This window comes from Myotis lucifugus, unplaced genomic scaffold (assembly GCF_000147115.1).
Source record: "Myotis lucifugus unplaced genomic scaffold, Myoluc2.0 scaffold_63, whole genome shotgun sequence".
NCBI lineage: Eukaryota > Metazoa > Chordata > Mammalia > Chiroptera > Vespertilionidae > Myotis > Myotis lucifugus.
Genome location: NW_005871111.1, coordinates 778,884 through 805,712, shown reverse-complemented (window position 1 = coordinate 805,712; position 26,829 = coordinate 778,884). Strand labels below are relative to the sequence as shown.

Here is a 26,829-nt window from a genome sequence, read left to right as displayed (position 1 = left end):
CTCATAAAAATATCAAGCACATCAAAAGAAGAAAAATTACCAGTTGAGTCTTTTGAGGATAAGATTTCTTTTCTGAAGAAAAAAAAAATCACCCACTGGAAAAAAAGAACTCTTAAAATTAGAAGCAGGTGTCACCACTACGAAGTGATAAATATCAAAGAATAACCGGCCTGAAACATGTTCTTATGCATCCCAGACTGCTTTTAATCCTTACACGTGTATTTTGACATTCGAACATGAAGCCCTGCTTCTGTAAGTCCCTGAAGAGAGTTAAGACACGAGAGATGGTGCATGGCCATTTTGATAAACCCCCTCTTCAGTCAGACCCATGAAATGGCTGGAAGGCAGATGGCAAATTTGACCGGCATTAAATGGTAAGTGATCGTGACATCCCAGAATTTATGAATCCTGGAAGCGAACCACAGTGAAGTGATTTCTGGGTTGGGATGGCTAACACAGCAGAATAATCTGGAATGACAGAGGACACTCCAGATTAGAGATGGCTATTGGGTTGTCATTCCTTGAATTTCTAGTGGCTTGAGTGCATTCCCAATGACGCACATGAAAATCTGAACTACCACTCATTACACACAAAGTGGGAAAATCCCTGGAGAGTGGAATGCTCCTTTAACATGGAGGACAATGAGGGGTTTGGCCCACGTTAAAATCTGGGAGAGCTGGCATGTCATCGGAATGGATACCAGACATTCACAGCTGTCTAGAAAGCCTGTTCTCAGTGGGCTGACGGCTGGACCACAAGCAGAGCTCCTCACTCCAACAGCCCAGAGAACCAGGAACCAAGCAACCCAGCATTTAAAAATCCGAAAGTTTCACAGGGTAGCTGTTGAGAAAGGGAGGTCAGTAATACTTTAGTCCGAAGAGGCAAGCCTATAACTCTGTTTCAATGGGTTCACTCATTCTATCGCAGTTTAATTTTTCATCGAGTTGAAGAGATGCTTTGAAATCAGTGACTTTTTTTACTCCCGCAGTTTTCTCCTATTTGGGAGACATGCTTTGCGACTCAGTGCTGGAGAGAGTCCTCTCCGTGTGAGTATTGGGTGTGTTGTTCAGGAGCGCGTCCGGAGACAGTCCTTGATTTACTAGGTCGATGTGAGCATTTCTCGTAATCTAGGATGTAATTCACCCATCATCCTGAAATAGGTGCCATGTCTCTGATTAATTGATAAGTGTGTGATGTATCTGAAATCCTTAGATGGATAGAACTGGATAAATAGGCATTACTGTAAGTCTCTGTCGAGCAAAGAGCAACTGGGATGTGCGCAGCCACATCAGAAACGGCAGCACGGAAAAGCTACTAACTCCTGAGAGCTGCGTGGGTCTGCGGAAATCTTTCTTCCCTCCCTGCCATGCTCCATATAAAGCCCCTTATTCTCAAGTATTAAAAAGCCATTTTATTAAAAACTTTGATGGCCAAAAAAAGAGAGAGAACTTTATTCCCACATAAACTGATGGCATTATACTTGATTATTGAATATTTAAACAGAATCATGAGTATGTAGGAAAAATATAAAAACATACAAGAGAAGGAAATAAGTCTGCAAATAGTATTATTAGTAACCTGTATAATTTTTTTTTTGCAAATTAAGCAAATATATATGTACATACACACATATATACACACACTTCTATGTATGCATATATGGAAATATAAAAATATTTAAAACTATAGATACATATACAATACATAGTTGTATATACATATATAAAGCTTAGAATAATGTATAAACATAATAAGTTCTCAATAAACATTAGGTATTAATTATAAAACACATATTTAAAATTTCAGCAGCACTCCAATGACAAAATACAAGTAAATTTGTTTTTTATTGTTAGTCAAATTGTGGTATTACTGACGTCTATAAACTATCTACATTATGTTCATAGACTAAACAGAGGACATAAGAATACTAAATAAGTATGTTTTCTCTTTATATCAGAGGTTAAAACCACCATCTGAGTTCTACAAATATTTAACAATATTTATTAGATAAATAAAATTTATTAGATAAAGGAAAATCAACACAGCAAACTCTTAGGTAAGTCTGATCTATCTATCTATCTATCTATCTATCTATCTATCTATCTAGTCTTGTTTCTCTTCTTCCAACTATACTTTCTGGTTATTTAACCTCCATTCAGAATCCTTGTGTTTCCTCTCAGTAAATATTTGCTCAGATTCTGCCCAATTTCCTGACCCACAGGTCAGAACACTGAGGACGTTTGCATCCAGGGTGCAGAAAGATACACCTCTTGCTGGAGTGGGATGGCGCTGCCTTGTGTGCTTCGGCAGTTTCCTGGCTTTTCAGCTTTCTACACACTTCTTAGAGATAAAGAAAGGTAAGACATGATGAAGGGGAGGACACATGCACTGGCATTCACTGGTGCTCCTTTAATAATGGAATAGTTGCCCTAGCCGGTTTGGCTCAGTGGATAGAGCGTCAGTCTGCGGACTCAAGGGTCCCGGGTTTGATTCCGGTCAAGGGCATGTACCTGGGTTGTGGGCACATACCCAGTAGGGAGTGTGCAGGAGGCAGCTGATCGATGTTTCTCTCTCATTGATGTTTCTAACTCTCTATCCCTGTCCCCTGTCCCTTCCTCTCTGTAAAAAATCAGTAATAAAAATATACCAAAAAAAAAACAAAAAAAACATTTATTAAAAAAATAATAATGGAATAGCTTTTGTACCAGCACTTTTTAAAAAATATATATTTTTATTGATTTCAGAGAGGAAGGGAGAGGGAGAGAGAGATAGAAACATCAATGATGAGAATCACTGATTGGCTGCTTCCTGGATGCCCCTTACTGGGGATCGAGCCTGCACCCCGGGCATGTGCCCTTGACTGGAATCGAACCTGGGACCTTTCAGTCCACAGGCCGACGCTCTATCCACTGAGCCAAACCAGCTAGGGCTGTACCAGCACTTTTTAAACAGTCACAGTGGAGGACTGTGGTCTAAGTCCACAATAAACTCTTAAGATACGTGATTCTCAGCATACTCTCTCTCCCTTGTATTATAAGCCACTGGGTACGTGTTTAACCAGTCACCCTTCTTTCCTTCACTGGACTGGAAGCACTTTGAGGGCAAGGTCTGCCTTGGTTTAATTATTTTCCCTCTAGCATCTTGCACAGTGCTTTGCATATAACAGATGCAGATATGTACAATATGTTTTCAATTGAATTTTTTAGTGTCTTAAACTCACATAGCATTTCAGTTTTCAAAGTCTTTACCAAAAACAAGATACACAGTATCTGTATAAAGCTTTATGGCTTATTAAGTGTACTATACTTTGCATATATTAAAAATACTCTATGTCCAGTGCCAGAACATTGCACACCACTGGGGCTTAATAAATGGTAGCTCCTGTTTTTATCATCTTATTTGATCTTTTGAAAGTTATGAGGTAGGATGGCCAGGCTGTTTCATTGTTCCCAATGTTTACATATGAGGAAATGAAAATTCAGGGAAGTAGCTTGCTAAAAAATCCCAGGCTTGTTCAGGACAGGGGACAAGAATTGTAAAATTGTGATTCTCAATTTGTACTTTTCCTTCTTTATAATACATTCTATTTCTCTTTTATTTTCTCCCTCCCCAGAAAGCCATGAAGATTGTTGTGGATGGAATGAAATCTGCTTTAAAATCCCTCTGTAGCTATGCCCAACAAGGCCACACAATGAGCCAGCCCTTTGCTGCCTGAGCCACGGGGGCTGTGCTGAAGATGGTGACAGGGACAGTTTAGGAAGGAAGGTTTCACATAGAAACCTAAGCTACATTTTTTTTCTTCCACTTAGCCTCATTTGCAAACACGAAATGAAAACTCTGGCGATTTGGGTAATTTACTTATTCGGACAAGAGCAGCTGAAATGTAGCAGGTTTTCCTGGGAGCTTCTGTAATCACAGAATTGTGCACCTGGGCTCCCCGATGCCAGTGGAGCTCCGTTCATTTCTCAACAATGCACGCAGCGCTCTGCTCAAAGGACAAGACGCGTGTGGTCCCCACCCTACTAGTTATTTATTTATTCAACAAATATTGATTGGATACCACATGCCAGCTACTAAAGCAGGCTTCAGAGATACAACAGCAATTTTTTTTACCATGCTTTATCATATATGTGTATGTGACAAATACACACACACAGTGTGTATGCATGTGTGTGAGAAAATTATTTCTTTCTTATAAAAGGTAAGGTTTTAGACTTCAATTATAATAGGTTGTTTTAGGCCCCCTTTTTTGGCATTAAAAAATAGCCATTTTTGAAGGGTAGTTAGAGTGCTAATTTTGTAATTTAGCTTTCTTGTCACAACCTCTTATTTGGATGAAATTTCTCTCATATAGGAGCATCACTAAAGACCAGACCCCAAGTACTGGTGCTTGCTGGTCCACCAGTCTCTAAAGTAGGTGTCAATACTAAAGAGATGATGGAAGACAGTGTTGTCATATGATGATGCTCTCCCACTGCTCCAGAAATGCAGAAGGAAAGCCAAGCCATTGATCCTAGGGCAGTGTTCTGTAACAGTGACTATTGCTATTGCAGCAGGAGATGGTGGGAGATTTAATAATGTTCCCTAATATATGCCAGTGCAGCAGAGTGTCGGTGATCAATGTACTATTGTTACCAGTCTGCTGCCTTTTTATTGGCATTGGTAATGGGCCTCCTCCTATGCGTCTCAGCTACAAGTTTAAGTTGGTAAATTTCCCCCACTCCTACAATAGATGAATGACTGTTGACAGTCAAATTAGAACCAGCAGAGTTGGGAACCCAAGTGAATCTGAGATGGGGTATTTAAAATTACAATGAAGTAATATAAGTCTGCAAAAATCCAACTGTGCTCCTAGTAGTTATGACACTGAACTCTGGTTAAATGTCCTGGGCAGCTGATTGACCAGAAGCTTACTGAAATATTCTTCTATGCCTTTAAAAGAAACATATTTCTTTCTTTAATAATTGTGATATGCCCTGACAGTGTGATTCAGTGGTTAAGTGTTGACCCATGAACCAAGAGATGGTCCATTGGATTCCGGGTCAGGGCACATGCCCAGTTTTCGAGCTCAACCCCCAATCCAGGGCGTGCAGGACACAGACTATCAATGTTCTCTCACTGATGTTTCTATCTCTCTGTCCCTTTCCCTTCCTGTCTCTTTAAAAAAGTCAATAAGAACATATTTAAAAAAAAAATTGTGATAAGAACAGATAGCTTGACATTATAGTGCTTAATTTTGACCTTCAGAAATGAGGACTACTAGATCTTTGGGAAGAAGTTCATCTCTAAAAGTTTTAAAGAAAATAAACTACAGAGAATGTCACTATTTATCAAACATGACTTAAAAAGTTTTTGTTGAAATATTTAGAACTTCCAGCATTTTCACTAATGAAATTATGTCTATTAATAAAATTTTACAATTCCTATATAATAAAGAGGGAATATGCTAATTGACCCTCATGCTGTCGCAAAAGATGGCGGCGCCCACAACCAACAAGGAGGAAATATGCTAATTGACTGCCACGCTGTCAAAGATGGCAGCACCCACAGCCACAAGATGGCGGCACCCAGTCCTCTCAGCCCCGCCGGGGCGGCAGGCGCATGGCAAGGCTGGGCCTGCCCCCATGTGGGCTCGGCTTTGCCGCGTGCCTGCCTCTGGAGTCCCCCAGTCCCCTCAGCCACCAGCCGCCCAGGGCCGGCCCAAGGTGCAGGCCTCAGATGGTGGCTGCCCAGCCGCCCAGGGCCGCCCGAGGCTCAGGTAACCAGGGCTGGCCGAGGCTTGTGCTGTCAGCAGTGGCAGCAGCAGAAGTGTGCTGGGGCATCGCCTTCCCCTGATCGCCGGGGTTGCCTCCCGCCCCTGAGGGCTCCCGGACTGTGAGAGGGGGCAGGCCTGGCTGAGGGACCTCCCTTCCAGTGCATGAATTTTCATGTACTGGGCCTCTAGTCAAATATAATTAAAGGCACACTTGAACTCTTAATACATTTCTATAGGAGAAAATTTAAGTAGCCCTTACTCCTGTTTCAAATACAATACTAAATTTCTCTGAAAAGGCCCATAATTTCATGTTTTTTTTCACAGTAAGTAATTACCTTTACTTCTGCTGAAACTGATATGTCTGGGCTCATTGCAGGTGTAGTCTCAAATGCAGGAAGTTATGCAACTCAGTAACCCATGAAGCTTGATTAACTTAAAGCAAAACCCTTTAAGGCAGTGGTTCTCAACCTTCTGGCCCTTTATATACAGTTCCTCATGTTGTGACCCAACCATAAAATTATTTTCGTTGCTACTTCATAACTGTAATGTTGCTACTGTTATGAATCGTAATGTAAACATCTGATATGCAGGATGGTCTTAGGCGACCCCTGTGAAAGGGTCATTCGACCCCCAAAGGGGTCGCGACCCACAGGTTGAGAACCGCTGCTTAAGGCAAAGGATAATTTTAATAAAGTTTCATATACTACCACTTGTCAATGGAGCCGTTGGCTGAGCCTTACCAGTCATTTTGCTTTCTACTTGTTAATAACTAGATTTGACTGAATAACAGCCTATATGTTGAGATTATCAGAAACATCAATTCTGAGAGAATTATTGGTAGCAAATTCTGCTTCAGATTTATTGAAAGCACCCAAATTTCTTGGCTTTATATATTTCAATCAATCAATATTTATTCAGTGCCTATTATGTGCCAAGTACTCTTGTATGTGTTGGGCATACAGCAGTAGAAAAGACAAAGTCCCACTGCTCATGAAATGTATATTGTAGAAGGAGAAAGCAAACAATAGCAGTAGATAGTGGCGTGAAGAAAGGAAAGCAGCACTATGAATTACAGCAGGGTGGAAGAGAGTCAGCAGCTATTTCAGATCACTGGGACCCTCTTTGATGAGCTAATATTTGAACCCAGATCTGAATGCTGAGGATTATTTGATTTTATGGGCAAAAATGATAGATACTTCACTTTGTTAACAGTTAATACAATCTTATATATTGTATCCTATGTGTAGTTAATAACCCACACTCCTTTCCTGGCCTCAGATATATAAAAGAGATTTGGGATAAGGAAAGTGGGAGATTTTCCAGGTCTTTTGATCAGTTCGTTTTTTGTTTTTTATTATTATGTTTTTAATTTCAATACAAGTCCAGGGCAAGAGACCTTAAAAAAAGTATAAACATTTATGGTCAAAGTGGTTATTAAATGTAGAAGACAAAACTTACACTCTGAAATCAAATTGAGTTGAAGTCTGGATTCTGGATTATAATTCTCAGTTTTCCTCTTTAATAAGACAGGATCATTCTATATTGCACATTTTGGAGAAGGGTAATTTTTCTTAAAAAGAATTGTAGCTATAATTTTTACCATCTGTATGAAAGCATCATGCAATGTAGGCGCCTGTCTGTTGGTTTCCTTCCTATTTATTTGTATTATCAGTTTCTCTGCAATTTTTCATTTGTGCAGATAAACACGAGTTGATGGCATGTGCATTTTTGCTTGATAGAATTTCATAGGACTCATTTCATCAGCGTGTGATTAGCTTCAAAGCTTCGAATCTAACTCAGTTCCGAGATAACTGGGAGACGGAACTAAGTGGAGGGAACAAATGCAGCATTGTAAGAGAAGCGAAAGTCAGCTTGAGGTTGTCTGATGTTTTTAAACTAACATCATCTTTAATCTCCTATGCCCTTCTTCCCAGATAATAAGAGCTGTGCACAAAAGTGCTGAGATAAACTAATGGGGAACAGGATACTACAAAAGATATTTGAAAGAGCCTATGTAATTTACTGTATGTCTGGTTTGTTTTACTTTCCGAAGCCTTCCTGTTGCTTAAGGAAATTTGTCTCTCCCTGCAACCTTCGGCCCTCTTTGGGCCGGGAGTCCTGACAAAGCATCTCAGGGCAGGTAAACAGATGCAAAGCTCTCTGAGAGAGGAGTAAGCACAGGCCTTGTTCACATCTGAGGCATAAACAAAGTATCCTTTAGTACTTGTTTGAGAGAATGATCCCAAGTGCAGGCAACCAAGAGGCTGCTGGTGCATTCAGATATACAGAACTCCCCACATGTGCTGAAGGTAATTTACATGAGTGAACCACCAGAAAGCCTCCTACTCAATGAACTGTAGCCCTGGGGAAATCCGTGCAGGCCCGGATCAGTGTGGGAACAACATAAGGGTGTTCTCTGTGCCAAAAAGGGGATTGGGCTGGATGAAAAATCCCCAAAAAGGACCATCTGGCAGCATAAATTATCCATTTAAAATGGCTGGTGTGAGTTAATGACACCAAAGTCACTATGAACATGTACAACATCCTCCAGTTGAGTTTTAATGTCCCCTCAGGCCCTGTTTCAATTATGACTCTCTATGCAGAATGTGGCCAAATGTAAATTCAACCACTGTCTCCCCCCCCCCCCCGCCTCTCACACACATATACTATGAAACTGCATTTTTCTATAATAACTTAGGGATAGAGAACCAAGAATCAGCCTAGGAATATAATTGTGGGAAATTTCTCTAAGAAATTATATATGTGTAAAAATATATATACACACATATATATGTTTAGAGAAATCCCTCACAATTATACATTGCATATATATGTGTGTGTGTGTATATAGTTCTATCTATCTATCTATCTATCTATCTATCTATCCATCCTCCCAAAAAGGATTTAGCCATTAAACTTTAGTTATTTAATGACTATAAATAACACAGGTATTCAGATGTTAAAATTCATGATCATTTGATCCAGAATATGCAGATAGAGAAGAGTTACTCTGAATAAAAACGTTACTGGATCAAAGTACTCAATATTCCACTAACCCCACTGTCCCCAAATATGCCCCAAAGCAATCTACTTAAGGACCCAAAGAACAGTCTCATGGTAAAGGAGCTTCCTGCCCATCAGCACAAAAAAGCAGCGTTGAGATGCCTAAAACGGCATCAGTACACTACTCCACACCAATGTACCAAACCTATAGATACCAACTCTGATTTTCACTGAAGCAGGTAAACTGGCAAGGACTCTAATTAGCCTTTTAGGAAGGGTTTAAAAAAGTTTCACATCTTTTAATTTTCTAACAGCACATAAACTTCTCACTGGCACTCTGCTGAGGTCCTGCTGATGATGCAGTTAGTGGCAAGGAGGAGTCAGCATTTTCATCTTCACTCAGGCCGGGTTATTTCTTAGCCACTTTAGGCGAACTGGCATGATGTAACGTGTGGAGTGATGCTGTTGTGGCCTTTATAGAAGCCCCTTTACGTTCTGGGTGCTGTGTTTGTAAAAGCAGAAAGAGGCTGTCTTGGCCCGGTGGCTCAGCTGATTGGAGCACCGTCCCATACACTGAAAGACTGTGGGTTCCATTCCTGGTCAGAGCACATACCTAGGTTGTGGGTTCAGGCCTAGGTTGAGGCACATACAGGAGGCAACCGATAGATGTTCCTCTCTCTCTGTATCTCTTTCCCTCTCTCCCTGCCCCGCCCTCTCTAAAATCAATAAATATATCTTTGGGTGAGGATTAAAAAAATAGAAAAAGGTGCACCACAGGCTAATATCCCTTGTACTTTCCATCTCACTTTATGATGAGCTTCTTAGATGTGTTTCCCACCCCCAATTGTGAATTCCTTGAAAGCTGGAGCCATGGCCTTCCATTCATCCTTGAGTTCCCAGAATTAGGCACAGTGTTCCATCCAGAGAAAGTTCCCAATGATTATTGAATGAGTTGAATGAGTAAATGAATAAGTTGAGAAAGAAGATAAAGTAGAAGCAAGAAAAAGTGAAATTTCTGCATTTTAGTAAAGGAAAGAGGATAAAAGACTCAGCCAGTGGGGCCCAGGTTTGGTTTTCCTGGCTATCATACAGTAAAACTGCCTGGGGTCTATCGGGTTGTGTGGGGCGGGGGGCAAAGGTATATATTTCTATGAATATTAACACATGCACAGATTCCTATAACCACCACCACAATCAGGATCCAGAACAGTTCCACCATCCCCCAAGTCTCCCTCCTGCTATTCTTTTACAGTCACACCCTCTGAGAACTGTCTTTTGATGTGTTAGGGAAGAGAGAAAGGAGTTAAGGTTTGAAGATGAAGAGGTTAGTTCAGACATTTTCTTGGTGCTTGTCTGTTCTTGCAGGAAATTACTCTGAGGCATGGGTGAGGGAGAATGGTCACAAAACATCTTTATATAAATCTCAGATGGTTTGTATATGTCACCTCCTTTAATTCCCAAGAGCAATGAAACGACTATTGTTATTGACAGATGATGAAAATGGGGACACAGGCTCAGAGAGGTAAGGGAATTTGCCCGTAATCACACAGGCAGCAGGAGCAGGAGCCAGGATTACACTCTATCCTCTATACCTGCTTGACTTTGCATCTTGGGGAAGACACTGGAGAAGATTCCCCTTGGCCCAGGTGGAGGTCAGACATGGAGAAAGACTTCAAAACAGTTCTGCTGTAATAATTATTCACATTACTCTCAATACTCCAGAATCAAGATTAGACCATAACAGGAGGTTAGACTAGAAGTCATCATTTACTTAGTTCATGAAAATGGACATAAAGACTACTGTTCCATTTAAATACGAAAACAATCATGATGGTGCCCAGTCATAGGAAACAATATTTTAAAGTATTCTCATTTTATGAAAATCCAAGTACTGTATAAACATCGTAGCACAGGAAACACATTCTTCTTTCCAATGTTATCCATCCAGCTAAGTTGGTAGAGTTTTATTTTGATTATTAAAAGATAATTCAAAAAACCAAACCCCAAAGGCAATCAGTATAAAAACAAAAGTGAATGGAATGCTGGGTTATCGTGCAGGTAAAAATATGTCCGGGTAGAAAATCATCCACCATTCTTACCAGTCTTCCCTTTCAGTTGAATTGCTACCTCTCACTGCTACCCTCTCTTTAATGAATCAGTGAGATTCAAACCAGTGCTCATGGTGAAAAGCCAAAAAGTCAACTGCTCTGAGCTTGCTCTCTTCACGCTACGCACACTGTGGGCCCCCATGGGCCGTCGCTCTCAGTTGGGCACATGCTGCCACCTGCCTGCTTACCTGGCTCCACTTCATGCCATCCACTGGACTGGCTGCCGCTTCCCGGGGAGCGCCCTTGGCCTGTGTAAAATGGCTCCTCACCAGGACTGTCCATTTCATCCTCCACAGACTTGAGGCGCTTGGTGGAGCTGGAATAACACAAGGGTGCATGGTTAAAGGCAATCCAAACCACCTTTCAATTGGACATTGCACGTCTGGCTGAAAGAAAGCCAAGGGAGGAAGCAATTGGGCAACTCAGTGTAGTTCTAGGGCTCTTCCAGGCTCTCGTTCAGTTTAGTGAGTCACTGGATGTGGAACAAAGTCTTGGTCTGTCTTGTCCCAAATGTCTGGGCTTGATTTTTATTGTCACTCAAGTTGCTGCTGCTGCCACATCCTGTTTCTTTTTTTCTTTGAGGAACTGGTAGCTGACTCCCACTCCTGGCTCCACCTGGAAGTATCAGGAGGAAGCCCACATTTCATATTCCTCGGGCTGTGGCTGGGACACAGCCATCAGCAATTCCCCTAAACATCAGTTGGATAATTTCTAGCACCCCAGAAAAGATAAAAATCAGAGTGCATGACCCTTCAAGGAAAGCTTCGATTATTATTTTTTGGCCATGTTTTCTCATCTTCCACTTGAATCTTTTCACTCAAAAAATATTTTCTGCAGTTACAATATTCCAGGCACTGATCTAGACACTAGAGATAAGTGAACAAAAGAGACACACATAGGAGGGGGAACTGCATTTCCTTCCTCCTATATGACGAGGGACATGGAAAATGTAGGACCTGATGACTTTTATGTCTTCCTCTACAAAGAGATTACCAAAATGAAGCTTTGTTCCCTCAGGGTAGGGATTTTTTTATTTTATTTTTGGAGCAGTATGGTTGACAAATTTCCTCCAGTTAAAGGACTGAATTTTTCCCCTCTCAATCTGAGGCTTGAGGAAGAGAAGGTAAAAGGTAGTGAAATGCTACATGCTGCTCATGTGGTTGGAATTGTCTTAACTGATTATGTCACTATCATATCAGAATGGGGATGTTTCATATCTAGTGGGAGTCGTATTGTCAGGGTACAGAATGTTTAATGTTTTCATTCATCAAACACTTACTGGGTACCTCCTACATGCCAGGTACTAGGCAAAATGCTGGGGTGCAGAGATGAATCAGACATGGCCCCTGGCTCCAGGGGATGGAGACAGAGAGGTAAACAAAATTGTGCATAAGAGGAACGTAGGAATTATGGTGGAACCACACATAGGATATAATGGGTTCTTCGATGGGGGAAGGAAACAGTGATAGGCCTGGGAGGTGGGGAACGACTTCCCAGAGGAGAAGGCTCTTGAGCTGTCTGTGAGCATGAGTGTCAAGGAGCCAGAGCAGAAAGGAGGGCCGAGATAGGCTGCTATTCACCTGACACACCACCCAGGCAGCTATTTTGGATTTTGAAATATTGAAATACTGCTTTACCAACTGGCAAAGTGCCGATATCTGAAGCCCCATCAGCTTCCTCCAACCTTGCCATCCCATCTTTGCCCTGGGAGAGCCTCCTGATCCAAAACTTAAAGGGTTAATGTCTGGCACACCTGGGGCACTTCAGGACTAGCCGAGCACTGGGCAGGGTGGCATCACTCTAATGGGTAAGCTCACATCACTCAGGTTAGCGGGTACTCTGAGCATCGCTCCCTGGAGGGAGGTAAACCCCAAGCAGAAACAACGTCCTGAGTAAAGTGTGACATGCCCAGAGGACCGCCAGGTGTTTGGTACGGCTAAAGTTAAAAGCATGGCACAGAAAAGGAGGAGGTGGAGGGTAAAGAAGGTACTGTATGTCTGGACTTCACCTACAAGCCATGGAGACCCCCCCTGAAAAAGTCTAAACAGGGAGTGACATCAGTCACATTTTAGGAAAGGTCACTCTGGTAGCTGTGCACGTGACAGATTTAGAAAAGCAAAGGGAGAAGAAGGGATGGAATTGAGAGGCAGGGAGATAATTAAGAGGCTATTGAAACAATCCAAATAAAAAAATGTGGAGGGTCCAATTTAAGGCATGAAATTCTAGTTATTAAAGTTGGCATACCAGTGTTCTTTGACTTTAAGTTCTATTCTCATTAAAGCCAGACCACAGGAAAGTAACATGTCTGTTGCACGCTAGCTTGGTACCCAAAGGAAATAACTTTAATAGCTTATTTAATGTTCTTTGCTTGGCTTTCCTTGAAGTTCAATGAAAAATAGAGACTTGAAAAAACTTTCCTATATTTTATGGAAAACTGCATCTTATAAGAAGTCCTTTATAAAAGGATATACATAAAAAATTCCTAATACATAAAGCCAGAAAAAATATGGTTTCTTTGAATGAATTTCCATTGTTCCCCTCTATTAGAAAATACAGATTGAATAGACTATTTCTTCCCTTTCTTGCCTTGGCAACCAGGAAACTCAGGGGGGTAAATTTAGAGAATAACTCTTAGTTCAGGTTCCTAATATAACAATCTCTCCTATCTTTCCATATGGTTTCTAGCCTCTCTTTCCATATTTAAAATTAGCTTTTGTGTTTTAAAATTGAAGCTATTTGAAATAATTTTAGAAGTTGGGAGAGTAAAAATTGGAAAGAAATAAATATTTCCCTTATGTTCCCTGGCAAATAAACAAAGACAAGATCTGTATATTCTGATGGGACTGTGAGATCTGTGATGAAAGAGATTCTCTCTCTCTCTCTCTCTCTCTCTCTCTCTCTCTCTCTATATATATATATATATATATATATATATATATATACCTTAGATATACATATCAAAGAAATATGTATATATCTTTTATTCTCTAGTGCCTGCCACAGTGTCTGGCAAATAGTATATGTACAGAAACTGCTGATTTGGGCTAGTGACTTAGAAATAGCCATGAGTACTTGTGACAAGGATTCGCCCAGGTATCATGATTCAATGATATCTAGCTCAAAAGACCAATTCCACTGCCCATCATTTCCTCATTATTAATATTTTTCTGAGTTTGCCAAGATTTGGTTTCCTTGGTATCCATTAATAAAATGCAAATACACTGTGCAGTTATTAAATCCTAAAGGTGAAGGGTCTGTAGTTATAAGCTGACACCTTAGTTTAGAATCAAGACCTTCAGGGACACAGGATAAATATTGAGAGGATGAAGGTACAGGATGATGGAGAGAAAAAGATCCAGGAGTGGAAATGTTGGAAGTGCCAGGATATACAGGTGGAGGGCCTCCCAGACCAAGCTTATCAACTTCATAAACTTGACAGTTGGTTTATCTTGACAAGGTTTTTGGGATAAAAAAGTATACTTTTTATACTACCTCTTCTATGATTTTGGAGATGTTTACTAGAAAGGGGTACAGAAACAACAATTAATGCCTATCAATCTCCTTTATCTTTTAAATTTAGAAATGAATCAGTCATTAATTTTTATTTCTTGCTCTTGACTTTCTAGCACACCAATTCTCTTCTCTCAGAAACATTTAAGGAAACAGGAAGGTAGCAATAAGATCTTGTCCTCTCTTCTAAGGAGTGATGGACCATCTCTACTTGTGTGAGAAATTTGTTCTTGTGTTCTTAGCAATTCTACCTAGAAATTAAGGTAAGACTATTACCTTTATTCCAAATATTTGCTTAAACCCTACTCTGTGCAAAGCCAAGAAGCCTTACCTTGGACTCACAAAACTGCAAAATGCCTCATAGTACCCCGAACTAAAAATTTCCATTTACTTGTGAGTCTCTAACCCCTAGATTGCAAAGCTCCTATTACTTGACTTTATATCTACAGTGACAAGGACAGTATCCCTGGTACTTAATGTCTGTTGCTGAATTAAAGAGTTAGTTACTGTCCTCTAAGGGATGGATAGTCCAGGTGGGCAGACAGGACCTGTACATACCTCAAAGATGGTAATAATAATTCAAGACAGCAAAGGCTAAGTGTCCAGGAAAAGTAGAGGTGCTACATGTTCCTTTTGGGGGGCCTCATGCTCTACTATTTCTAACTGAAAGAGTCAGTCCCATTCTTAAGAGGACTCAGTGTAAAATAGCGTGTTAAATTCAACAGACCTGCGTTTGAAAGTAGACTCTGCCATTTACTAGGTCTGTGACCTTGGCAAGTTACTTAACTTCCCTGGACTTTGGGTTCATCCACTGTTAAATGGCCACACTGTCTATATTATAAATTTATTATGAAGATTAATTGTATCAGGTATGTAAAGCACCTAATACACTGCTGTTCACAGAGCAGGTGACCAATGGATATTTTGCACATCATAAACAGATGATTGATTGGTGAACTTTTCTATATGTAGATCTGGGGTAGTCTTCTGGGTACATATTCTAACCTGTACAAAGATAATTCTGCTGAGTCTATATGTTTAAAGAATAATTTTAAAAAATCATCTGAGGAGAGTCTAATGAGAGTAAAACAAACATATTACTGAGTTATTAACTACTGATGCTGTTCATAATTAGCTCCTTATCAGGGTTAGTTATTTGCAGACTATGAGAATGACATTAATGACCAGGTTTCCCCTCAGCGAGTCACAACAAAAGGCAACAAAACAGCTGGAAGTCAAAGGGATGGGGTGAGGAGCACTGTTTGGGGCATCCATGGTACATGCACAGAACACATATGAAAAACAAACAGCCCGTCAACTTTTAAATTAATCGCTGCCCACAAGTGTTTGCAAAGCTTTTTCATGTTGACTGAGTGCAGTTACACACAATGTCTCTTCCATCAGCAAACATTCAAAATCCTCAAAATGCATTAGCACCTGAATGTGTTCACAATCTCATTCTTTTATTATAAATGGACTTTGGATCTGAGACTTTTTTCCTCCTGATGAGCTGATACCACAGCGAACTGTAGGAATATTTAAGCAACATGAAAGATGATGGCAGGATTTGGCGCTTATATAGAGAGAATAACTGTTTCTTTAACTATTTTCAAGGTATTTGTAATGACTAAGTTGATTTTTTTGTAAGTAATGATGATTAAAATATAAAGTCAAGGTAAGCATGAGTCTCTACCAAAGAAAACGTCTATAATTGGGACATTGTTTCAAACAATAAAACTGGTACTCGCTTGTGGAAGAATATGCCTTTGTCCAATGTTTTTCTGCAAAGTAGACAAACATTAAAGATCATTCTGTGCCATTCTTTTCTTTGTTGTCACAGTCCAATGCTAAAGCCAATTTGTAAAAGAATACTGTGGGTTTAATGCCTAATCCCTCTCCCTCTGGTCCAGGTTATCTAGAGACAACAGGATCTTGCAAAAACGCTCCATTTTTATTTTGGCTTTGTGACTTCAAGGGAATCAAGCACCCTGTAATCATCATCTGGTGGTGCTCCTCCATCTTTACTCTTTTGAGGTCTCCAGGTGCACTGGGGTTTGTGGTCCAGCCTCACCCTGCGGGACCACATTCACTTTCATAACCTCTCACCAGGCTATCAAATTGGTTTATCTCTTAGGGCAGCTCCAACAGACTGGATTCTGAGCCCTTTGGAGGCTCAGCAGGAGAAGAGCTGGGACTGAGCTCTTCTGTGTGTGCTGTGGGCATGGGGACTGGGACTGCTGTCACCAGGGTCAAATTTGTGCTAAACATGCCGAAACACACATCCGTTTCCCTAGTCAAGCCTCGTCCTTAATTTCCTGAGAACATGCTACGTTCATCATCCATCCTTCCTCCATGCCTTTGCTAGTGTTTTCACCCCACACGGAATAGCATTCCTTTCCCTTTTCATTCACCAACCTTAACCAACATTATCGCTGAGCATGAGTCACTCTTTTTGGATAAAGCCTTCTTTATCTATTTTTATCCTTTGTTACATAATTTAGCTCACTGTTTTTTACTCTCTGGTGTGTGTGTGTGTGTGTGTGTGTGTGTGTGTGTGTGTGTACACACGTGCATATGATTTATCTGTCTGTTTTATCTGTTTCTGCTGCATGTGCATTTGCTTTCCCTTCCTAATGAGTCTGAAAGTCTGTTGGGGCTGAACCCACCTTCTAGTACCTTCTACTGCTTTAGGCACACTGCTAAGCACCTAGCAGGCCTAGAATTAAAATTAAGGTGTGTAACTATGAAGCATGACCTTTTTAAGAGCCATCAACCACCTTACCTGGTAGAGGATGTGCTGGGTAAAGACCTCCTCATGGCTCCCGGACTCATGCTGTAGTATGAAGAACTTTCCAAATCTGAGAGAGAAAAATTGGGGCCAGTTCCTGCAGCTATTGGTGCTAGAATAAAACAAACAAGAAAAAGAAAACTCACGTAAGTTAAATTCTGTGGATAAAACATCAGTGAGAGTATATTTCAGTATTGCATTTGACACATTTTATTTTTGAATTTATAGGGTAAGCTTATCCAAAAAAATCAGTAATAAACTCTGACCTCAAAAGAATGTTGACAATAAAAATAGTCTCCACCAGAAAGACATATTTTTTTTCCTAATGTACCTTTCATCTTTCCTCTTTTTTAAATAGGAAATCATCAGTAGGGTTGTAATGTTTCTGGATGCTTTTAACAAAAATTCCTCCATGCTTTGGGTTGAAACTTTTCTTCAATGACCAGCCAAAACATTCCATGGGCTTTTCTAATTTTGTCTGATTCTAACAGCTTTCGCTCATCTGTATTTTGGAATTAGGTCTGAACTGCAAATTAATCTTTCTAATTTCTTGTGATGAGAAATCTGTGATTTCTCTCTGACACCTCAGCACCCTGCAAACACCCTTACTTTAATATTCCTCTCACTAGGCAGGGCCTTCAAACTATGGTCCCTGCACCACAGTTTTTGTAGATAAAGTTTTATTGGAAAACACACACACACACACACACACACACACACACACACACACACTCATCTAGGTATTGTCTCTGCTTCCCTCCATGAGAGCAGAGACCAGCAGCTGTAACAGGAAACACATGGTTCACAAAGCAGAAACTATTTATGTAGAAGAGTTTTCCGACCTTTGATTTAAGGGATTGTTAAGGATAATTTTGACTGTATGTGATTTTCAGAGTAGATTCTTGTATGAGATGTGATTCCCTATAATTTTTTTTGTCCTAGAGCCTCTAGATACCTTGTTTTCAATAGTAGCATAATACATTTTAAAATAAAGAACATATATCAATCTTGTAACACAACTCTGTGTCAAATTAGTGGTGTAACTATATTAGTACAAATAATCTCTTCTTTTGAAAGATTATGAAAAGCAAAAACAATAAGTAAATTTATCACACTTGAACATAATTTGGGACTATTGGGGTTATATTGTCATCTAATATAAACCCTGACAACAGGAGGCAGTCAGTAACTACTGGTAAAATGGAACTGATTCCTCGTCAAAGGAGAACCAATAAAGTAGGAGAAGGTTACCATCAAATTTGCATTTGTAATCTAGAAACATCACCGTGCCATGAGCATAGGTATAGGGGGGAGTAGGGTGGCAGTTAAAGAATTACAATCAGTAAAACCACAGAGGCCAGTGGAGTCATTAAAATAAGATAAATTCAAGGGATGGGAAGGACGAGTCTGGTGTAAGTATTTAGAAGTTAGAATCAAGAAAATGTGTTGACTTCTAAACTTTGGTAATGATGGAAAAGGGGGAGTATGAGATGAGTCCCAGAACTATTGCTTGGGGAAATTTTGGTTATTCATAAAATGACAGAATCAGGGAAGGCTGTGAGGGGATACAGCAATTTCTACGAAGAAACACTTAGTTGTTTGATTAATAGCAATGGATAAACCTTACTAACTGTCATTATGTAAAAACAGTCACTGCTAAGAGATGGAAAGCTCTGAAATCCACATATGCTTTCTGAAATTCAAACACATCTTTCAATGACAGGCTCTCACGGAGGAAGGGCCTTTAGTTAAAAAACAAATGGTTAGGCTTGACTGTACGTGTAAACAGAGTTCTGATTAATAATTCTGCTAGTCACTCCCTAATTTGATTTTTATATTAAATTTGTCTTCATGTTTCCCCCTTTTATTTCATAATATTTTATATTTTATGGGAGCCAATAATTCCTTCACGGGTCTGGATCACCCATCATCTCATATACTAGCAGCTTGGTATATAATAGGTACTTATTAATGGCTGTGCCTTTATGGAGCTCTGAGACCCACATTTCTCATTAACTAAAGAAGATGGGAAAGGCTGATCGGTGTCAAGGTCTGAACTTAAATCTCCTTCACAAGTTTCAGGATGGGGTTGAGGCCTCAGTTGGACGGAGCAGCTGCTTCACTCCTGAGCATGGAGGGAACCTCAGGAGCCCACGGTCTCACTCTGGGAAGAAAAGACAGAGCAAGATGGGGGTGGAACAGGCCGGAGGGCACTGAGAGGCAGAGTCTGAGGCCCTCTCCCTCACCATGAACATCCAGCTGCACTTGTATCTAACACTTTATCTATCATGTTCTTCCCTGGAAAAGTATCTTTTACCTTGGTTATCTTTTTAAAATGTCAAGGGAGACAGAACAGGTGAAGGAAGAAAAATACACATGTAAATATAGTGTTCTACCTCTCGGAAAGCTTAAAAGATAATTAAGCCCACAGAAATGTTCCCTAACTTGCCCGTATGTTTACTTCCTGTGAACCACTCAGTACACTGTAGCTGTCACCTAGCCAAGAGCAGCAGGTGGCCTGGCAGCATTGTGACACTTCCCATAGTGTCTGTTGGACTTCTGGTGAGTAACTTCAGAGCTTGGCAAACTGATTATGTGTGTCTTGAATTTTAAAACCTCACTGAATTTCTGAAATGAGAATGGGTTTCACAACCTGGGTTAAATAATCCTAATAACACACAGACCCAAACTCTGCCCTCTTCAAAGCAGGCTTGTGAGGAACGTCCCCTGGTCCATCTGTGTGTATGTATCCTATGGAAGGGCAGTTTATCGGAATGGATTTTGATTCAGTGATCCTGGGACAGCCAAAGAGAAAGCCTCATATCTAAGGACAGGGGGCACTGACCACATATCCCTGCAAAAGTGGTAGCTATTCTCAGTGCTGTGAACTGGACAGGAAGAGACTTTGAACTAAGAACCCAAAAGGTGGGCTTTCGGCAGGCTTTTCTGAGTACTGGTGGGGCCATGTTTTGATAAGTACTTTATTACATCTAACTTAATCCTCAAAACAACCTCTTCTGGAAAGTATATTTTTTTGGATGATAAGAACTAAGCCCTGTAACGAGGAATGAAGGAGAACCAGCAGTAAGATTCAAGGATGTCAGACCCTGGAAACTGCTCTTCCTCCCAACCACCTTGATTTTCACATACAATATTTGCCTTAAACTTAAGATGATAAAAAGGCATATAACGTCTTTGTCCCTGCAAGGTTTACAACCTAGTAGAATGAAAATAATACCTGGCTATCTAATGCAATGCTGAATGGGTCCCATCTCAAAGGGGAAACAAAAGGACTGTGTTAGGAAAGTTCAAAGGAGTAATGGCTCGCACTGGCTGTGGGATCAGAACAAGGGTTGATTTCAGAAAGGGTTAGCAATTCAACTAAGCCTTCAAGGATGGTTAGGGTTTAAAGATGCAGAGAAGGAGATAGGAGAGGGTCTCTGGGCAAATGACAAAGCATGTGGGTAAGTTTGGAGACAGGATATAAAGTGAGTTGTGGGATCCATGACAGTTTGTGAGTAGAGAAAGGATAATTGTTGCATCTGAAGAAGGGCAATATGACGACAGTATATGGAATACGAGAAAGAGGACTGAGATTCTGGAGGTGGAGAAATCAGTTGGTAGGTTGATTTAGGTCCTGGCAAGAGGGAACAGAGGCCTAAACAATGCTGTCAAGAAAGGAAATAGAATTGTTATAATGGATATTTCACCTCTTCCAGGAGAGTGCACATGTATAAAAGACTGTTTCCAGTTGTGCACTATCAAAGGGTATCAATAAGCAAATGATCATATTATTTTAACAAATGTAAAATACCCATTAAATAAATATAACTCATATAATGTGTTTCTTAGCTAATACTGGTAACAAATCCTGCAAATTAGGAAACTAAAAGTTTTCAAGGGTGAGATGACTTGTCCAATGTCTGCCTAGGATGCCATGCTGAGCTCCGAAGCTCATGACTAACTGCCTTCTGGTGTGTTACAGAGATTACACAGGGCCACTGCAAGTCAAACATGGGGATGTGAAGGCAGGACTGGACCGCTCACAATGCTTTCTGCCTGTTGTATATAATGTGAAGCCTGATTTTGCTCCATCTGTACTTGACCATAGGCCTTATCATTCTTTAATGATCTCATACATAATATTTTCTCCCCAACTAGACTGAGTGCATTTTGAGGGCTATAAAGATAGACACCCTACGGCAAAAGTCACCAATCTTTTGGACCTCACGGACCACCGGTTGGTGACCGCTGCCCTAGAGCATAAAAAAGGTGCTGGCCTGGGCGTGGGAGCGACTGTCTAGAGTCCCAGCCCTGCCAATAACCTATGTGACTTGGTTAAGTCATCAAACTCTTTGGACTTCATAATTCTAATAATAGTGATAAAGATTAAAACTTACCACTTCCACCACCACCCACTGGTTATGGCCAATACCACCCCAATAACAGGCTGACATTTATTTAGTGTCCTTTATGGGCCAGACACTAGGCTAAGAGCTTTAAGCATATCATTCCATGTAATCCTCACAACAACACTAGGCAGGAACTGTAGCAGGAAGAGGTTAAGTAACTTTCATAGTTCACAAAGTCAGAAGGTTATACCAGACGACTAATCCCACAGATCCCACAGCCTCTTTTGTGTTCCTAAACAGTTCACTACAGTTCTGTATACACTGCTGATGATCAATAAATATGCTCTGAATTAAGATAATTACCCTCTCTCCACTGACACCCCCAAACTTTAAGTAATACGCAATGAAACTTAGAAATCCATAAATACACATAGGAGGACTGACTGTTCAACTTTCTTAAGTAATATTGCAATTACTCTAACCTGAACTTTGTGTGGATTTGGTTCCACTGTGGAATTTTTCTCCAAAGGTTAACTTTTGTTTCTTCCAATGTTATTTCTAAGTCATCCCCAACCCCCTTCCCTGTCATGAGTAGAATGTAGTCTTTGTGTCATTTCTTAATAAATGGCTTGCTATTAAGGAATCATTATAGTAATGCGGGCTATTGGAAGAAAGGGGTTACTTTAGTAGCCAACCCTCTTAATGACCTGCTCTTCTGTACACATTAGTAGTTGGACAAGGTTGTGGTTATTGAACTTCTGCCATCCACCAGAGACAATCTGCTCAGGCTTGTATTGTTGGAAAGAGAGGATGATGGAAAAAAAATTCTATCCAAATTTTCAAACTGCTCTTCCTGGGAGATGAGAGCGCAATGAGTTTACAACTTGTTCAACAGGAATAGGTGGACAGCACTGACTAAATGACCAGTGTGGCCAGCTGATTGCTGATGGCACATATCCTCTGTGAGGCTGCGTTCAATGACATGCAACAGATATTTACGGGGCACTTTTAATAGGCTGGGCACTGTTCCAGATGCTTGAGATCCATTGGTGGGCAAAGTATATAAAAACCCTGCCCTTGTGAGGTTTACATTTTATAGATTAACAATCATAGTTGCCACTTCTTTCAAATTTTCATGGCAACTAAAGACTAAGAAAGAATGGCCTATAGGTACCCCCTCCTCCCCAAAAAGACTATCAGGATTTAGCACTCAATTTCCAACTTATAAAATAACTATCAAAAAATAAAGAGGGCTATTTTATCTCCAGATTACATAATCTATGTACTCACGGAGGCTTTGGGAACTTGTACTTTATTACAGTGGGAGTTTGTGGGGGTAGGTTAAGGTCCAACAATAGCACACAGTTCCATGGGCCCAGCACAATTTCGTGTTGTTTTGCATTCTAGTGGCAAAGACTTTGTAAGAAAGTCCATGTCACTGCACAAAAGGAGAGAACATGGGAAAATACTTGTTCTTCTTACCATCAAAGGCACAGTTGTAAAATGCACAATGCAATGAAAACTCAAGCAAATCTGGAATCGTCGTTAAAAGGAATTATCTTGGAAAGTAATTTATGGCAAAAAATTCAACCCCTTTGTTATCTTCCTTTTACCATAATATACTTCCTCAATACTGCCTGTGAGAGGGGGCTTTCAGAAAGAAAAAAATAATAAGTGTAGTCAAATTAACTCATTTTATCAATTTGTGCTTTTGGCCAGAGTTTCCTGACTGTGCCTACGAGGGGCTGTAAAACTGATTAATTTGCATGGAAAAAGAAACCAGGGTAAGTAATTTGTGTAAGAGGTAGCACGGACATAGACCGTTATAATTCAGACATCCTGCAGATAGCAGACTGCTGCAGTGCGAGCAGTTACGGGTTAGAAAAATGACCACACTGCAGTCAGTCTGACTTCAATGGAAATCAATCATAAAGGTACATTCTCTGCAGCTCGTACGCCACAGTCTTCAGCAACTCCTTTGCCAAGCAGATTTCTGGCCTGCAAACCATGTGCTGATCTCCTTTTTCAACCCTTGCTTTCTGAAAGGTCTGACCAAATGCAGGCTAGGGGGATGGTTTTCCAGACTGAAAACATAAAAGAAAGGCACTGAACTAAAACCAGGATTCCCCTCGATGTGAAAATGAACTTCCCTGCTATTATAAGATTCGAGCAATGCTTTTTTGAAATGTGGCATCAGGTGCCAAAAGCCAGCAGAATGGTTTAACCCTATCAAAGGTATCTGCTAACACGGAGAGATCACCGTTTTTACACATCCATGTTTTGTGGACACAACTTACAAAATGCGTGTGTGTGTGTGTGTGTGTGTGTGTGTGTGTGTGTGTGTGAGTCTGTGTGTGTGGTGGCAGGAGCTTCTTAAAAAAAGTTTCCTTTTACTAAAATAGGATCAGATCACTGATACTATCTTCTTCCCACTCTGAACCTTGAAGATTGTTTATCTTTGATAGATAATTACTGTGAGTTCAGTTTGTAAAATAAATGTGTCCAGGCACTTTAAAGAAAGCTCAGTCTTAGATCTTAAGAAACTTAGATCTTTGCTCTAAAAGAAAGGACTATTTCCTACTCATTTCTGTATTCTCCTCAGCACCCAGTGCAGGATGCTTCATATATTTACATGCAACAAATATTTACTGAATTTTCAGAACTAAAATTATATGAGCTTGCCAATGAAAAACAGCTAACAAGTAATATTTATTGAGCACTTATTATGTCCAGACAATGTGCGGGGTGTTTTACCTGAATTTCTTCCTTGCTGCATCTCTATGAAATATCTATCTTTATTATTCTCATTGACAAATGAGAAAATTAGCTGTGAGGTGAAGTAACATGATCAAGATCACACAGCTAAATAAGTGGCAGAGCAGGGATTTGAACCCAGATAACTCTATCTGCCCAAAGAAACAAAGGTAAAAAAAAAACCCCTACATTTCCGGTCTCTCTATTCTTCCTTTGTCACCAATTACTGGGGAGAGGAATTCAACAAGATTTAAATAGAAGAATATTGTCACCTACCACTTAGCTGGCAAAGCTGGGTCTCGTCCTCCTCCTTTTATAGGGCTTTGGAGTTACAAATGTCCGCCAATGCTTCCCTGGATAAAGGGCCTGGCGCTGGGTCTAGCAGAGCCATCCACGGGGGGTGAGCAATGCTGACGGATCTCCTGCATTAGTGGCTTCTGCCTTTGGGACTGAAATTGATTTTCTGCATTTTAGAGTATCCTCTCATCTTAGCTTTTGGTTGAGGTCAAATGTGGTACCCGCTTAGTATCTGATGCAGCCTCGGCCATGGGATTAAGTCTTCCCTGACAGGGGATGGATTTGATGGCCTAAGAGGTCTTTTCACCACAATGATCTATAAACCAGGGAAGGGCTTCTAAACATAAGCTCCTTAACCACTGGGACTATCTGACCATTAGCTATCAGGAAACCAAACTACATCAACAGAGCCCTACCCCAACAATCTACACATCCAACTGTCTACAATAATAATTCTCAAAATTTTCACCCTTAACTGTTTAATTTTTTTCTCTTCCATCTATTGAAAAATCCCAATATGTACTCACATTAATCATATACTAGATCAGTGATGGCGAACCTATGATACGCGAACTCATTTTTTTGGTTGATTTTTCTTTGTTAAATGGCATTTAAATATATAAAATAAATATCAAAAATATAAATCTTTGTTTTACTATGATTGCAAATATCAAAAAATTTCTATATGTGACACGGCACCAGAGTTAAGTTAGGGTTTTTCAAAATGCTGACACGCCGAGCTCAAAAGGTTCGCCATCACTGTACTAGATTAACTCAGTTCCAGCATGTGACGTAATGCGTGGCTTTGCTGAGCGTGGACTCTACCAACTTAATCCCAGAGATGCCTACAAAGTCACCTACCACAATCTTTGGAGTCGAGGTAGCTACAATAATATAGTCTAGCCCAAATCTCAGTAACAGTTGTGGTCTTGTTGTGAGGTAATTAAGACTCTGTCAGGCTTTTAGAAATCTTAAAAAAATGTCTTTTAGTTCTCTATTATTACATATTAGATATGAATATCTGTTCTTAAAATATTGAGCGTTATGAGTGCATAAATAAAGGGTAACTAAAAATGACTTTGTCAGTAATGAACTCTAGTTACTCATGGGGAATTTTTTTTAATTGATTTCAGAGAGAGGAAGGGAGAGGGTGAGAAAGATAGAAACATCAATGATGAAAGAGAATCATCAACTGACTGCCTCCTCCATGCCCCCTACTGGGGATTGAGCCACAATCCTGGCATGTGTCCTGAACTGGAATTGAACCATGACCTCCTGGTTCATGGGTTGACATTCAACCACTGAGTCACACTGGCTGGACCACAGGGAATTCTGATGTTCATAATTTAAGAGACCACGATGTGGTTAGTCACTTCAAAAGTTATTTATGTCAGTGTTAGATTGAGAATTTTAAACATCTTGTTATCCATTAGATACCCATGAAGAGAAAAATTCCAGAATAAAGCAGAAGCATAGGCTTTGGCTGAAAACTTGAGGAGTAAGAATTTTCTGGCTTCCTAAAGCAGATGAATTAGATCTAGTATTGGCATGCTCTTATTCTACCAGAGTTATTAATTCTGAAGGGGTCACTATGATAGTTCTTCTAATAAATTGATTTTTGGAACATAAATTCTAAAATTGGTCCTTCTTAATTTATAGACACACAAAATGCATACAGACACACACATTTTTAATAGATTTTCTGATAGTGTGGTTAGCTCAAGAATCCGCTCTGAGCACACAGTGAGAGATCAGGGACAGAGGCTTTGCTCAATAGTAATCATAACACTTCACCATTGAGTACCTACTATATGCTAGACACTTGACATTCTCTCGCTTAATCCTTAAAACACCCGAGAGGTGTTCCTATTTCTAGTGTTCAGACTTAGACCCAGAACACAGTTAGCACTTAATAAATATTTGTTGATTGAATGAATGATTGTTACCTATGAGGAGGACATAGCTGCAAGGGATACATATTGCCCAAAGTCATATAGTTAATAAGTGGTGGGGCTAAATTACCAACCCTATATCCTGGACTGTTTTATGATCCCATGCTGCCATCTTATATATAGATTTTATATAATATATATAATATGTTATACATAGGCAGCATAACCAACCAGTTACCTAGGAAAGATTAGAAAGAGATGAACACACAAATACTGATCATGATAACAAATCCGTATTTATATCAAGGTGTTACGTTTTCTGCTTCTGCCTGAGTCAAATTTTTACAATAAAAATGTTCATAGTTTGGT

At 40.1% G+C, this 26,829-nt stretch overlaps 1 protein-coding gene across 11 annotated transcripts in view; it reads right to left on the bottom strand.

Moving 5' to 3' along the window:
• NFIA (nuclear factor I A) overlaps positions 1-26,829 on the bottom strand; it is a 369,193-nt gene that overhangs the window by 91,773 nt on the left and 250,591 nt on the right. For all 11 annotated transcript variants that reach the window (XM_014456716.2, XM_023754653.1, XM_023754654.1 and 8 more), the window contains 2 exons: positions 17,160-17,277; positions 11,056-11,183 (listed from right to left, as the gene is read on the bottom strand). In XM_014456716.2, the coding sequence (XP_014312202.1) occupies positions 11,056-11,183; positions 17,160-17,277 (246 nt within the window). The remainder of the gene's footprint in view (positions 1-11,055; positions 11,184-17,159; positions 17,278-26,829) is intronic.